Source organism: Siphateles boraxobius, unplaced genomic scaffold (genome assembly GCF_051911475.1).
Source record: "Siphateles boraxobius isolate OS27281-9 unplaced genomic scaffold, OSU_SipBor_1 29, whole genome shotgun sequence".
Taxonomy (NCBI): Eukaryota; Metazoa; Chordata; class Actinopteri; order Cypriniformes; family Leuciscidae; genus Siphateles; species Siphateles boraxobius.
This window is the reverse complement of record NW_027508908.1, coordinates 12031740-12047378: the sequence shown is the minus strand read 5'-3', so window position 1 is coordinate 12047378 and position 15639 is coordinate 12031740. Positions and strand designations below refer to the sequence as shown.

At 44.9% G+C, this 15639-nt stretch overlaps 1 protein-coding gene across 8 annotated transcripts in view; it reads left to right on the top strand.

The window, feature by feature from the left end:
* The window catches only part of tenm3 (teneurin transmembrane protein 3), a 321921-nt gene that overhangs the window by 262786 nt on the left and 43496 nt on the right, over window positions 1-15639 (top strand). For all 8 annotated transcript variants that reach the window (XM_077246625.1, XM_077246624.1, XM_077246623.1 and 5 more), the window contains one exon: window positions 877-1020. In XM_077246625.1, coding sequence (XP_077102740.1) covers window positions 877-1020 — 144 coding nt within the window. The remainder of the gene's footprint in view (window positions 1-876; window positions 1021-15639) is intronic.

Sequence of the window (15639 nt, the reverse complement as noted above, 5' to 3'; positions counted from 1 at the left end):
TTTTCTTTCCTCTAAAAAATTTTTTTTTTTCACTGTGGCATTTTTTATGCTGACTGTATTTCGTAGTATGATTACCCATCAACAAAACCACAGAGAACATCATAACTCGTTCTGTTCTGAGGAAGGTCAAAGCGTATCTGTGGCTTTGTTTTTCACTTAAGCATTGAGAAAGACGGCCAGCTGCTGATGACAGTACCTCAGTTTATTTTCAGCTGATGATGTGGCAGGTAGTAGGACAGACTAAACTAGACATGCTTTTCAGCGCCTCACATACATTTTTTTTTTAAGATGTTGAACCACAAAAGACATGTTTTTTTTTTTTTCACTAAATCAGCAATGCACTTTGCCTTTACAAAGTGAACAGTGCAAAATTGTAAATAGGTTAGCTAGGTCTCATGAGTATTGATTGGCTTTCACCTTCTCATCAGGCTTTGGTTTGCCAATTGCATTAAGCAGGTATTTTTTTTGCCCAACGAATAGCAGTGCACTTATTGATTCTCTCTGGGGGACACAAGGTCACTTTCTTAATATGATCGGCTGAAAACAGTTATAAATTTAAAACGATTTGCACCTGGTGAAGCGCAGATCTGTTATAAGATATACGAAAGTTATGATAGAGACACTACAGTGTTCAGGCTGGCTGCAGTAAAGATCAATTGATATTGTGTAGAACATCTGATTAGGCCTGGCAACGACTGCGGTTTATCAGCTCGATGTTTATATAATGATTTATCTGCATGCCTCTTAATGTGGTGTTTAGACTTAGTCTGTATTGATTACTTTGCACTGGTTCTCAAGAAGGCTGCATTTGATATGATGTTTATACAATACGTTTGCATGCATGAACAACAGCAATCTCTCTCTGTCTCTCTGAAGTGTCTGTGGGATTTGAGTATGAGTCCTGTTTGGATCTGATCCTGTGGGAGAAAAGAACAACCATCCTGCAAGGTTACGAACTTGACGCCTCGAACATGGGAGGATGGACGCTGGACAAACACCACATTTTGGATGTTCAGAATGGTAAGCCCACTTCTAAACTTTGACTTCTCCAGTGAATAACACAAATATTGCACTCCTACACTGACTTTATATGCGCAGCTCATTGATCTTGGTAATCAGCTGAAATCATGTGTTTACCCACGCACTCCCAAATTTAAACAAAAATCAATTAAAACACACTTGCCTTACCTCTCCTTCCTCCTCTAAATAAGGTCCATTATCTGCCTGTTAATAGTTATTAACATGAGATAAGGTGTAAAACCTTTAATAAGGAGTAAATGAGCGCTCATTAGTGTCATTGCTTTTAAATGGCGTTGATGAAGTGGTGCTAGAGCGGCACAGCGTTCTTATTGTCTCAAGCATGCCAATGAAGAGACATTTGACATTTCCATGTTAGTGACCTTCACCCAGATGAAGCAGTCTGGAGTGCTCTCTGCAGCAAACATTTATGGCCACGTGTCATCGGGGAAAGACTTCCTTGATGAATTCTTATGGAGTCTCATCCCTCATCTTGGCTTTAAAAGGGTGTTCAGCAGAGGTTGTCCCCATGTGCCTTGCTTAAAGGTTGAACCTGTTTATTCACTACCCTTGAGCCTTTCCAAGGGGACATGATGAGCTGTTCTTAGTTTCCATAGCCCTGTAATGATAGTGGCAAGATTTCCAGGGCTAAATGTTTGTTTTAAGCGCCTACTGAAACTGAAATGGCTACAATTTGGCTACATGATAAAAAAAAGTCATATCTTAAAGAAGTTCACCACAAATTGAGCATCTTGTCATCTTTTACTCACTTTCATGTCATTCAGGCCCAGTATTATTTTCTTGTGTGGTAATTTTTTAAGGGACGAAAAAAGCATAAAAGTAATTCATACAATTTACATTTCTTGTCTGCTTGTCTACGAATGTTTAGAGTGATGAACAGAATTCAAAATATGTTATTCATAAAAACTCTTCACCGCTACTGTAGCTCTTAAATATAATATGGCGCATTTTTGATCAATACAACTTTTTTTATGGCAGAGCTTCAATAGAGGGGCTACATTTTGGTCTGTGTCTATGGTATGGATTCCGCATTCCTTGAATATATATATATATATATATATATATATATATATATACTGTTTATATAGCACAATGCTTTATACGTCAGTCTGTGAGATCTGACTCATAGAAAAAGAACAGACTTAAGTGAGAGAAGAAAAAACTGTTCCTCACTGGGACAGCCGCAGACAGTGATGGACAGCTAGGAGCTGGTGAATCCATGAGGGCAGGCCATAAATTACCCAGTGAAGTGGGCCTCTGATGGAGGTATGTGAAGAGGCCTAGTGCAGTGTAATGATTGTGGAAATTAACTCTCTGGAGCGAAACACAGAGGGCATTGAGGAATTGTACTAGTCCGCTTATCTTAATCTGACAGTGAATGTAGTATAGATTATAGATATATAATATATAGATATCTTTAACAGATACAATTATTTATAAATCAACATAAGACCTTGTCCTTCATTTCGTTTGTCAGGGTTATTATCATAAACTAATATAAAAACTGTTGATTAATTAACAGAGTAAACACTTTTTTTTTAAGTAAACTAACTATAACATAATAAAACTGAAAACAAAGGTTGAGAAGTTAACTGAAACAAAATAATCAACACAAATAAATAATGATTTGTGCAGTCATGAAGCACTCATCACATGTCAGAATAATGTGACCTGTCTGTCTGTGCGGGAGAACACATCCCACAGGCAATATGGCATGATGAGATGCCAATAACATTTTCTGATACTGACACAAATGAATTTGCAGTGACTGGTGGGAAATGGCACAGCTCTCTTCATTTTGTTAGAAACATTTAACTTTGATTTAAATTTTTTTGGAGTGATTTTATTCTTTACATTGATTCAAAGGAATTTAAAAGTTTGTGTATTTAAAAGTTCTAACTCTTATGCAGCTTTGTTTCTTTGTAAATTAAGTGCTGAACATTCTTTTGTATTCAGAAAAAAAAGCCAACTACAGGATGGGGACATAGTCAGCCCTAGTTGCCCAGGCCCTCTTTTCGTTGTTGTTGGCATCTTGATTGACACTAAGACCTCTTTACTTCACTGACCGAGAGCCAGCTGTCCATACAAATTCCAACGGTCTTCCATCTCCATGCCTGTTGCCCTTGCATCGTCCCTGACCCCCCTTTATCCAGCAGCCCCTATACTGTACCTCCTGATCCCCAGCATATCTAACTGCCTGGTGAGTAAGGTGTCTGCCCCACCTAGGGTATCCCAGAATGCACTGCTGCAGTCCATTCAAGCTCTGATGGATGTCATTGATTCATGATTGTGGATTCTTAGTTCCACAGTTCAAGCCCCATCAGAATAGTCAGTGCTTTCCACTCTCTCTCTCTGTGTGTCTGTGTCTGTGTGTGTGTGTGTGTGTCTGTGTCTGTGTCTGTGTCTGTGTGTGTGTGTCTGTGTGTGTGTCTGTGTCTGTGTGTGTGTGTGTGTGTGTGTGTGTGTGTGTGTGTGTGTGTGTGTGTCTGTGTGTCTGTGTGTCTGTGTCTGTGTCTGTGTGTGTCTGTGGGGCCTGGTAAACCCTAGATTATGGGGACAAAATGTCCCCATATGGATGGCAATATCTGAAATCCTTGTTCGTGTGGGGACATTTTTTGGTCCCCATGAGGAAAACAGCTTACAAATCATACTAAGTGATGTTTTTTGAAAATGTAAAAATGCAGAAAGTTTTCTGTGATGGGTAGTGTTATGATGAGGTGGAAGCAAGGAGGAAGCAGGATCCAATTGCAGCACACTTTATTTAATAAACTCAAACTACATAAAGACTCTGGCTAGGGCACAAGACTCAGGAACAGAACCACCAACATCAAGGTACAACAACACAACATTAAGAACTCACAAAGACTGAACAAGACACAGGGCTTAAATACATACTGGACTAACAACGAGACAAGGGACACCTGTGAACATTTAAACAATCAACCAATGACACAACAGACAGGGGAACACAAGGCAAGATCACATGACTAGAACAGGGGATCACATGACAGACAAGAACCAGGAACAAGAAACAAAACCCAAACCGTGACATAGCCCCCCCTCTATGGGCGGCTCCCGACGCCCATCAAAACAAAAAAAACACAAGTTCAGGAGGGTGGTGAGTGGAGGCGGTCTTGGGGGAGGGACGGAGGGCCAGGCTCGCACTGGGACCAGGAACCAGGACACAGGAATGGCGAGCCTGAGCCACAGAGCCTGGGTGGACCTGGCTCTTGAGCGACCAGGGCAGAGCAGGATGCGCAGGCGGTGGCCAGGGCGGTGAAGACCCCTCGGGCGGCCACGGCGGTGAAGACCCCTCGGGCGGCCACGGCGGTGAAGACCCCTCGGGCGGCCACGGCGGTGAAGACAGTCCATCGGGCGGCCAGGGCGGAGAAGACAGTCCATCGGGCGGCCAGGGCGGAGAAGACAGTCCTTCGGGCGGCCAGGGCGGCGCAGACACCGGCTCAGGAACAGCAGACACCGGCTCAGGAACAGCAGACAACACACACACTGACTCTGGCTCAGGAACAGACAACACACTCACTGGCTCGGGAACAGACAACACACTCACTGGCTCGGGAACAGACAACACACTCACTGGCTCGGGAACAGACAACACACTCACTGGTTCGGGAACAGACAACACACTCACTGGCTCGGGAACAGACAACACACTCACTGGCTCGGGAACAGACAACACACTCACTGGCTCGGGAACAGACAACACACTCACTGGCTCGGGAACAGACAACACACACACTGGCTCGGGAACAAACAACACACTCACTGGTTCGGGAACAGACAACACACTCACTGGCTCGGGAACAGACAACACACACACTGGCTCGGGAACAGACAACACACTCACTGGTTCGGGAACAGACAACACACACACTGGCTCGGGAACAGACAACACACTCACTGGTTCGGGAACAGACAACACACTCACTGGTTCGGGAACAGACAACACACTCACTGGCTCGGGAACAGGCAACACACACACTGGCTCGGGAACAGGCAACACACACACTGGCTCGGGAACAGGCAACACACACACTGGCACGGGAACAGACAACACACACACTGGCTCGGGAACAGACAACACACACACTGGCTCGGGCTCAGGAACAGACAACACACACACTGGCTCGGGCTCAGGAACAGACAACACACTCACTGGCTCGGGCTCAGAAACAGACAACACACACACTGGCTCGGGTTCAGGAACAGACAACACACACACTGGCTCGGGAACAGGAACAGACTCTGGCTCGGAGACGGCCATCTTGTCCGTAGACACTGGTTCAGAAGCGGCCATCTTGTCCGTAGACACTGGCTCGGAGGTAGTGATGTGAACAGTCTCTGGTTCGGCCATCTTGTCCGTAGACACTGGCTCGGAGGCGGCCATTTTGTCCGTAGACACTGGCTTGGAGGAAGTGACATGAACAGTCTCTGGATCAGCAGAAGTGACTTGAACCGTCTCTGGTTCGGCCATCTTGTCCGTAGACACTGGCTTGGAGGAAGTGACATGAACAATCTCTGGATCAGCAGAAGTGACTTGAACCGTCTCTGGTTCAGCCATCTTGTCCGTAGACACTGGCTCGGAGGCGGCCATCTTGTCCGTAGACACCGGCTCGGAGGAAGTGACTTGAACCGTCTCTGGATCGGCAGACGTGACTTGAACCGTCTCTGGATCGGCAGACGTGACTTGAACCGTCTCTGGATCGGCAGACGTGACTTGAACCGTCTCTGGATCGGCAGACGTGACTTGAACCGTCTCTGGATCGGCAGACGTGACTTGAACCGTCTCTGGATCGGCAGACGTTACTTGAACCGTCTCTGGATCGGCAGACGTGACTTGAACCGTCTCTGGATCGGCAGACGTGACTTGAACCGTCTCTGGATCGGCAGACGTGACTTGAACCGTCTCTGGATCGGCAGACGTGACTTGAACAGTCTCTGGATCGGCAGACGTGACTTGAACAGGCTCTGGCTGGACGTGGCTGACGTGAAGCTCTGGCTGGACGTGGCTGACGTGAAGCTCTGGCTGGACGTGGCTGACGTGAAGCTCTGGCTGGACGTGGCTGACGTGAAGCTCTGGCTGGACGTGGCTGACGTGAAGCTCTGGCTGGACGTGGCTGACGTGAAGCTCTGGCTGGACGTGGCTGACGTGAAGCTCTGGCTGGACGTGGCTGACGTGAAGCTCTGGCTGGACGTGGCTGACGTGAAGCTCTGGCTGGACGTGGCTGACGTGAAGCTCTGGCTGGACGTGGCTGACGTGAAGCTCTGGCTGGACGTGGCTGACGTGAAGCTCTGGCTGGACGTGGCTGACGTGAAGCTCTGGCTGGACGTGGCTGACGTGAAGCTCTGGCTGGACGTGGCTGACGTGAAGCTCTGGCTGGACGTGGCTGACGTGAAGCTCTGGCTGGACGTGGCTGACGTGAAGCTCTGGCTGGACGTGGCTGACGTGAAGCTCTGGCTGGACGTGGCTGACGTGAAGCTCTGGCTGGACGTGGCTGACGTGAAGCTCTGGCTGGACGTGGCTGACGTGAAGCTCTGGCTGGACGTGGCTGACGTGAAGCTCTGGCTGGACGTGGCTGACGTGAAGCTCTGGCTGGACGTGGCTGACGTGAAGCTCTGGCTGGACGTGGCTGACGTGAAGCTCTGGCTGGACGTGGCTGACGTGAAGCTCTGGCTGGACGTGGCTGACGTGAAGCTCTGGCTGGACGTGGCTGACGTGAAGCTCTGGCTGGACGTGGCTGACGTGAAGCTCTGGCTGGACGTGGCTGACGTGAAGCTCTGGCTGGACGTGGCTGACGTGAAGCTCTGGCTGGACGTGGCTGACGTGAAGCTCTGGCTGGACGTGGCTGACGTGAAGCTCTGGCTGGACGTGGCTGACGTGAAGCTCTGGCTGGACGTGGCTGACGTGAAGCTCTGGCTGGACGTGGCTGACGTGAAGCTCTGGCTGGACGTGGCTGACGTGAAGCTCTGGCTGGACGTGGCTGACGTGAAGCTCTGGCTGGACGTGGCTGACGTGAAGCTCTGGCTGGACGTGGCTGACGTGAAGCTCTGGCTGGACGTGGCTGACGTGAAGCTCTGGCTGGACGTGGCTGACGTGAAGCTCTGGCTGGACGGTCTCTGGCTGGACGGTCTCTGGCTGGACGGTCTCTGGCTGGACGGTCTCTGGCTGGACGGTCTCTGGCTGGACGGTCTCTGGCTGGACGGTCTCTGGCTGGACGGTCTCTGGCTGGACGGTCTCTGGCTGGACGGTCTCTGGCTGGACGGTCTCTGGCTGGACGGTCTCTGGCTGGACGGTCTCTGGCTGGACGGTCTCTGGCTGGACGGTCTCTGGCTGGACGGTCTCTGGCTGGACGGTCTCTGGCTGGACGGTCTCTGGCTGGACGGTCTCTGGCTGGACGGGCTCTGGCTGGACGGGCTCTGGCTGGACGGGCTCTGGAACTGGTTTGACGGGACGAGATTCAGGCAGGACGGTGATCCTTGCAGACCGTACGGACCTTAGCGGGGAATCTGCCAAGCTGGACATCAGCCCTGAACGCCCATAGACCGATCCGGTGTCAGACCCGCTGACTGGCGTGACGCGGGGAAACTCAGGCTCTGCAAGTGCCGAACCGCCCAAGGAAAGGGCCAGATCAACAAATCCTTTCAGGGTCCAGCCAGTATGATCCTCCGGCATCACTTGAGCGATGTGCCAATCCAGCCCGCTACAAAACAGGTCCACGAGCTGGGCGTCATTTAGCGCTCCCAGATGACAACACGCCAAAAAGTCCCTCACATACCTCTCCAAGGGCTGGCCATCTTGAGACAGAGATGATAGGAATTTCCTTAAGGCCTGGTTGCTAACAACTGCTGGATCCATTGGCGGTGAGTTCTTCTGTTATGATGAGGTGGAAGCAAGGAGGAAGCAGGATCCAATTGCAGCACACTTTATTTAATAAACTCAAACTACATAAAGACTCTGGCTAGGGCACAAGACTCAGGAACAGAACCACCAACATCAAGGTACAACAACACAACATTAAGAACTCACAAAGACTGAACAAGACACAGGGCTTAAATACATACTGGACTAACAACGAGACAAGGGACACCTGTGAACATTTAAACAATCAACCAATGACACAACAGACAGGGGAACACAAGGCAAGATCACATGACTAGAACAGGGGATCACATGACAGACAAGAACCAGGAACAAGAAACAAAACCCAAACCGTGACAGGTAGGTTTAGGGGTAGGGTTAGTGTAAGGGTTAGTTTTATACAGTTTGCACAGTATAAAAATCATTATGTCTATGGAAAGTCCCCATAAAATATGGAAACACTACGTGTGTGTGTGTGTGTGTGTGTGTGTGTGTGTGAGAGAGAGAGAGAGAGAGAGATAGAGCGAGAGAGCAGTTGAGTGAGATTTCTCAATCTTCTCATAATAATAATGTTGTTCTGTTAACTTAATCTAGAACTATTGAAATTTATTTTATGTAATTGAAATAAATCTGAAATAAAATAAAATATAAATATTATGATGAAAAAAATGAAATTTAATTATTGAATGAAACTGAAAATTAGAAATGTTGCTTTAACTGTGTAAAATATGTGTACTATATATAATTTAAATAATTGTATTTTTTCCTTTTAGTTTTGAAATTAAATTAAATTAAAGCATTTAAATATAATTTTAAATATATATATATATATATTTAATAACAAATGACAAAAGCTAATAACTTAAAAATGTAAATGAAAACTATAAATATATTAATAAAGGCTAATTCAAAACATTAACAAATTGTATAATATATAAATAAAATTAAAATAACACCAAATAATATTATTATTGTTGTCGTAATTATAGCATTTTAGGCAAACACTTTTTGTTTGCACTTTATTTTACAGTACTTGCACTTTCAATGTACTTAAAGATGAAAATATTGAGTAATCAGACATTGGCAGACATCCCAAGTCTCCCACTTATTGATAGCGGTTTCCATGATGCCCGCAAATTAGTTCAAATCTCCCGGAATCTAGAGTTTGCGAGCTCCAAACCGTGTAGCGCGCTCAAGGCAAAGAGGGAGAGAGTGAGAGACCTTGCGTGTGTGTGCAAATGTGCGTGTGTGCCTCATGTAAGCCCCCCGTTAATAAAACCGAACAATCAATCCCCCCCCCCCCCCCCCCCCCCCAATCAACAAAACCGAACATAGAATGTACTTGCATAACAGGGCTGTAAAATAAAGTTCTGCCCACTATTTTCCTGTGCAATGTTTAGTATTAGGAGGATCTGTTTCACATCACTATTTCAGAAGAGCACACTGCCATTTGAGACCACTGTCAGTAGTTTCAAAATGGCTGCAACGACCTAATAGAAATTAATAGTAGCTATCCCGATCCAGAATTGATGAACGTTTAGTGTGTGCAGCTAGGGAACTACAACGCATGTTATTGTAAGTGTCCATCTGAAATCTGCCTAGCTGTAAGCTTTAGGCCTAAAAGTCCTTCAGTATGTCTATATTCTTGTCTAGTTATAATGAAAGGAACAGAGTAATAAGACCAACAGTATGGTCCTCTGAGGTTTGGTTAAGTGTAGGAGTGTTTGTTTGCATTAGCTTCCCGTCTCTGGTGACCTCACCCTGTCACCACACTTTTCATGCTGTCTCACGGGGAAAACACATGCATGCTTACATCCAGACAACGCCCAGCCACAAACTAAAACACACACTCTCACTATTTTAGCGTACTCCATCTGTTCACATTCACAGTCTTTTCTAAAGCGACTAAGTTTGTCTACAGTCAGCTGGTCATTTTTGCAAAATAAACCCTGACAGGTTGATCAGGACCCGACAGGAAGCGAAAACATTAGACTAGCACTGTGTAGGAAATCGCACAATTGATCGCACAATTCGGCAATTGAATAATCAGAATAGCATAAATATTGGATATCCCATAGATATCCCATATCCTATAGGATGTCCCATTTGTTTTTTATATTTCAGATAGGTGTTTATGAGTGGCTCTTGGTGCTCATTATGTGCTGAGCAGGGAACTGAACCGGTTCAAGAAACAAAATCAAAAACCAGAAATGAAGGAAATTTTAACAGAAACACAAATGTAGACTAAATCAAGCTTAATAGCTCTAAACAGAAACGATAAATTGACGCTAACTGGTTAATCATTATTTATTTATCAATCTGTTTAATAATTTAATTTGGCAGTCATCCAATCAGGATTTTCAACGTGAAATTTTACGTTGACGTTGTCAAGTCATTATAGGTAAGTCACCATTGCAATCTGCTGGCATTAGCTTTTGGATCTCAGGAGTTTTTCTCAGGATATGTCACCAACCGTTAAAAGGTGGCAGGTTGTATCCAGTGTGGTATGTGTTTTGAAACCAGCGAAAATCGCAGGTTAGTGTAGAACCGCTACTATTTAGGAAATCAATTTTAAAAAAGCTATATTTTAAAAATAATAATAACTAAGCACCTTATTGTCAAAGTTAGTATTGTGGCTTTATGTATGATCTGAAAATGCAAAACAAAGAAAAATCCAAAAACAAAATAGTTTGAAGATGAGGATATTGGGCCCTCCCAGCCGAAGTTGTGATGTCTGAGAATTTTTAAAAAAATAATCAGTTGAGCTCAATTTGATATGAATATTAAAAGGTAAGATTAGGTGTTTTATCAGGCTATATTATTTTTACATTTAGATACCCATGTATGGCAGAAGGCCATGTGACTGAATCTGATCAAATATGGGGGTTCAGGGTTTTCCTCTATAAATCTGGACCACTTTTATATTTGTTCTTAAAATTAAAGTAATTACTAAAAACAATCAAACAATGTTTATAATAATCATAATTTTCATCGGAGAAGAAAACAAAATTAAATAGTAATTTTAAATGGTTTTAAAGGGGTGGTTGGTTATGATTTAACTTTTCTAACTTTAGTTGGTGTGTAATGTTGCTGTTTGAGCAGTGGTGGTAAGTAATGAAGTAAAAATACTTTGTTACTTTACTTAAGTATTTTTTTGGGGGATCTGTACTTTACTTGAGTATGTTTTATTTGCATCTAGTTTACTTTTTACTCCGATACATTTCCCCATGCCCGCTCCAAAATATTTATTACACTGGCTTTCCAAACCAATGAAAAACTTGGTTTTCTTTTGAAAAAAAGAACGTGCAAGCTCTTTGCCAGCATACGCTCATAGACCAGCCATTGCGAAGTGGAAGATGAACGCAGAAACAGGTGAAGGTGCGGCTCTCGCTTCCAGCAATGATCCCGAGATTCCCCCTTACCTTGTATCTTGCACATCTTCTGTTTGATGCAGCTAATGTTATGGAACATGTCTATTGCAAGTTCAAGCCCTATAAGGTGCTTCATTGTCTCTTATGATTGCAAATCTAACAAATTCTTAATCTAATCTTATCATTTGTTCAATTAAAACATTGCATATCACTCCCAAAACAATTGATCTGCTTAATTATTGATATTTACAGTTTTAATATTTACTTTTTACTTTCGGTACTTAAGTATGTTTTAAATCGGATACTTTTGTACTTTTACTCAAGGGATGTTTGAATGGAGGACTTTCTACTTTTACTGGAGTAATTTTTTATTTAAGTATGTATACTTTTACTCGAGTATAACTTTTGAGTACTTTTACCACCCCTGTGTTTGAGTATAAGCAACATCTGCAAAGTTACGACGCTCAAAGTTCAAAGCAGATCATTTGCATTTAAAGGGACACACACAAAACAACGTGTTTTTGCTGACCCTCAAAAAGGGACCATTTTAAAATGCTACAAAAAGTGATCTGTGGGGTAATTTGAGCTAAAACTTCACATACACACTCTGGGTACACCAGAGACTTATTTTACATCTTGTAAAAAGGGGCATTATACCACCCTTCAATGGTCTTTCCTTGTCATCTACAAATAATTTCCCCAACTATAACATTATATATTACATAATGCTCTTAATATGCTGATTAATAGATCTAATGTTAAATGTAGATAAAAAAAGTGGTTTGAACGGTCGGAGTCCAATTTTGTATGTATGACAGATACAATCCAAGACAGTTGATATGGTCAGTCACACTTTTAATACATTTTAGCTTTTCAATAGTAAACGTACTAATTCACTTGTACCATTCAAGTGGTTTTACTGATTACATAGTGCAGCAACAAGTGTGATGTTGTCATGGCAACCAGATACATTGCACTCTAATTACTTGCGCTACGTCTATTCTTGCAGGGCTAGCAATAAACACGCACTATAAACGTTTTTGTCAACATATTCTCAAAGTAGGCTTTCATTAGGCAAATCAAGGACTGAAATACTTACCCACTGCTTTAAAACAAATATTTTTTGGGCATGATTAGTTAAACGTGCAATAGCATGCATACAAAACACTTAATTTTTAGTTAATCTTACTGAAAATGGCAGATTAAACAGTTTATATTCTAAAATCTATGTTTAAGTTTTTTCTGTGTAAATTAAATAACATTTGTATGTAAATGGTCCTCTTCCTGACATAAATTAATTACAATTATAAATGCAACATCGGCATCTTCATCTGTCTTTATTTTGGTTTGGTCCAGATTTCTGATTATCCATGGACGCCACACTACAAGCAAGCAGTATATATATTGTTTTTTATCCGCCAAAATTCCGATTCGTCACGTGACAACTTCTTAGCAAATAACATTGGGGGAGGCATGAGGAAGATTGATTTGATTTGATTTGATTTGATTTGATTTGATTTGATTTGATTTGATTTGTTAAAATAACTTCATTAAATGCATATTTACATTTGAGTTGAAAATATTATTAATTAAAAAAAAAATTTAGTAAAATCTTTTATTTGCTATGGGGGGCCCATGGTCTGTGTTCAGCTTTGGTTGTCCACATACCACTGCTAGCACTGGCTACAGTGAGGCATTTTATATTAAAGAGCTCAATCACAAAATTGAAAGCCATCATTTTTAACATTTAATAGGTTCCCTTTCAAGGGAACTTCGAGCTGCGTCAAACGCTGCGGGAACGCCCCTGCGTTGTGCGTCATGAAGCACGTATGGAATCAGCCCAATGGAGAGATGAAACGTCATAGGCGGGTGACGTCATCGACCAGGAAACTATAAAGCACCCCAAAAACACAAGCGCATTAGCTTCTGTGCTTTCAGTCGCGCTACATGTGAATCTGTCCAGAGAAAAAACTCAGTCCCGGGTTCGGAAGCACGCGCTGCGGTTTCTTCCGCTCGGGCTGAGGCACCAATGCTATCCAGTTCTGAGGAACTTGATGTTGTTAGTGTTGAGGGAGATGTGGAGGATTCGCCACCCCACACTCCTGAGAGTGATGAGCTTATGGAGGTGTTAACAAGAGCTGTTGAAAAACTTAATATTGAATGGCCAGTGACTAGACAGGAGTCTGTTTCTAAATCAAAGTTGGATGAGAGATTTTTGCCGTCACGTGTGCAGCCTCCACGCCGGTGCCTGCCGTTTTTCCATGATCTCCACACCGAGGTGTCGAAATCATGGAGAAAACCGGTGTCATATAGAGTGTTTAGTCCCCAGACTTCAACATACGCTAATATTATGGGAGCCAAGGCTCATGGTTATGGTGCGTTGCCTCGTGTGGAAGAGACGCTTGCGAGCCATCCCTCCCCCGAAGCAGCATCATCTTTTAAGGCACCGGCATTACCCACCAAGCCTTTAAGAAACACTTCGGCTTTGGTGGGTAAAGCATATTCGGCAGCAGGTCAGGCTGCGTCATGTCTGCATACTATGTCAATCTTGCAGGCATACCAGGCTGATCTGCTAAGGGACATGAGTGAGAGTGAGGAGGTCAGTACTGACGTAGTTCGCGAACTGCGTCAGGCTGCTGATTTATCCCTGCGTGCCACCAGAGAATCGGCCAAATTAATGGGTCGTTCTATGGCAGCTCTGGTGGCCGCAGAAAGACATTTGTGGTTAAATCAGACTAATATTAAAGAGAGAGAAAAAGCTTTTCTTTTAGATGCTCCTCTTTCTCCCATGGGGTTGTTTGGTGATGCTGTGAATTCAGTTATCGATAAATTCCAAGAAGAAAAGAAACAAACTGTAGCTTTTAAAAAGTTTCTTCCCCTTAAAGTTCATGTCCCTGGGGCTGCTGGGCGGGAGCAGCCCCGGCCGTCTTCGAGCTCATCACATAGAGCGCAGCAGAGGCAGAGTGTCGCGTCTCGTGCTCCCCCTGCTGGACAGTGGGCTCAGCCGCGACACTCTCAGCCGAAGCCTTCTCCCAGTAGAACTGATCTGAGGACAGTTATATTGGCTAAGAAGGCTTCGGCTAAGAAGAAGTCCTGACGCCAAGCCGTTCAGGATGCTGAGGGTGGTCCCCACCGAGGCGGAAAGGTGTTCACCTCTTTTTACGGTGCCCATTCCTCCTCGGTGCCCTCAGGGGCTCGTTCTGCCAACCCCGCCTTTATGCCGGGGCACAGACGATCCCAGCGAGCGCTTTCCCGAGGGACGCTCGCTCCCTCTGAGGAGGGTCTCAGAGCGGTCAGACCAGTTGTTCCCTGCCGGTGCGCCGTTACAGGGCGCTGCGTCTGCTGCTCAAGTTACACCAGAGGCCAGTCTCGAGAGGCTGGTACCCTTAGTAGAATTTCTGGCAGAGTGGGAAAGCCTTCCAAAAATATCTCATTGGGTCCTGCAGACAGTAGAAAAGGGTTATGCTATCCAGTTCAGGTGTCGTCCACCAAAATTCAGAGGGGTTCTGCACACAGTGGTGGGCCCCGAGCAGGCTCTGGTATTGGAACAAGAGGTGAAAACGCTCCTTCAAAAAGAGGCTATAGAACGGGTTCCTCCTCCCAGTTTGGAGTCAGGTTATTACAGCCGATATTTCATCGTTCCAAAGAAGGATGGGGGGTTGCGTCCAATTTTAGACCTGCGCATATTGAATCGCTCGGTAGGGAAGCTAAAATTCAAGATGCTCACTATCAAGCAGATCGTGTCTCAAATCAGGTCCGAGGACTGGTTTGTCACGATAGATCTGAAGGACGCATACTTCCATGTGTCCATCCTTCCACAACACAGGAAGTTCCTGAGGTTCGCCTTCGGGGGCGAGGCGTACCAGTACAGGGTTCTTCCGTTTGGCCTAGCTTTATCTCCCCGCACTTTCACGAAATGCATGGATGCAGCACTAGTGCCTCTGAGGCTTCAGGGCATTCGTATTCTCAATTACATCGACGATTGGTTGATTTTAGCTCAGACCGAGCAGATGGCGGTTCGGCATCGAGATGTCGTCCTCGCTCATATCAGAAAGTTGGGGTTGAGGCTGAACGCAAAGAAAAGTGTATTATCTCCTTCCCAGAAGACCACTTTTCTGGGTGTCGTTTGGGATTCGGTATCGATGCGGGCGCGACTCTCTCCGACCCGCATCGCTTCGATTCTCTCAGCTGTGAAACAAGTGAAGCTAGGCCAGCTACTCACTGTCAAGCAGTTTCAGAGACTGTTGGGTCTGATGGCAGCAGCGTCCAACGTTATACCTTGCGGCCTGTTGTACATGAGACCGCTACAGTGGTGGCTCAGGACCAAGGGATTCTCCCCGAGGGGAAATCCGC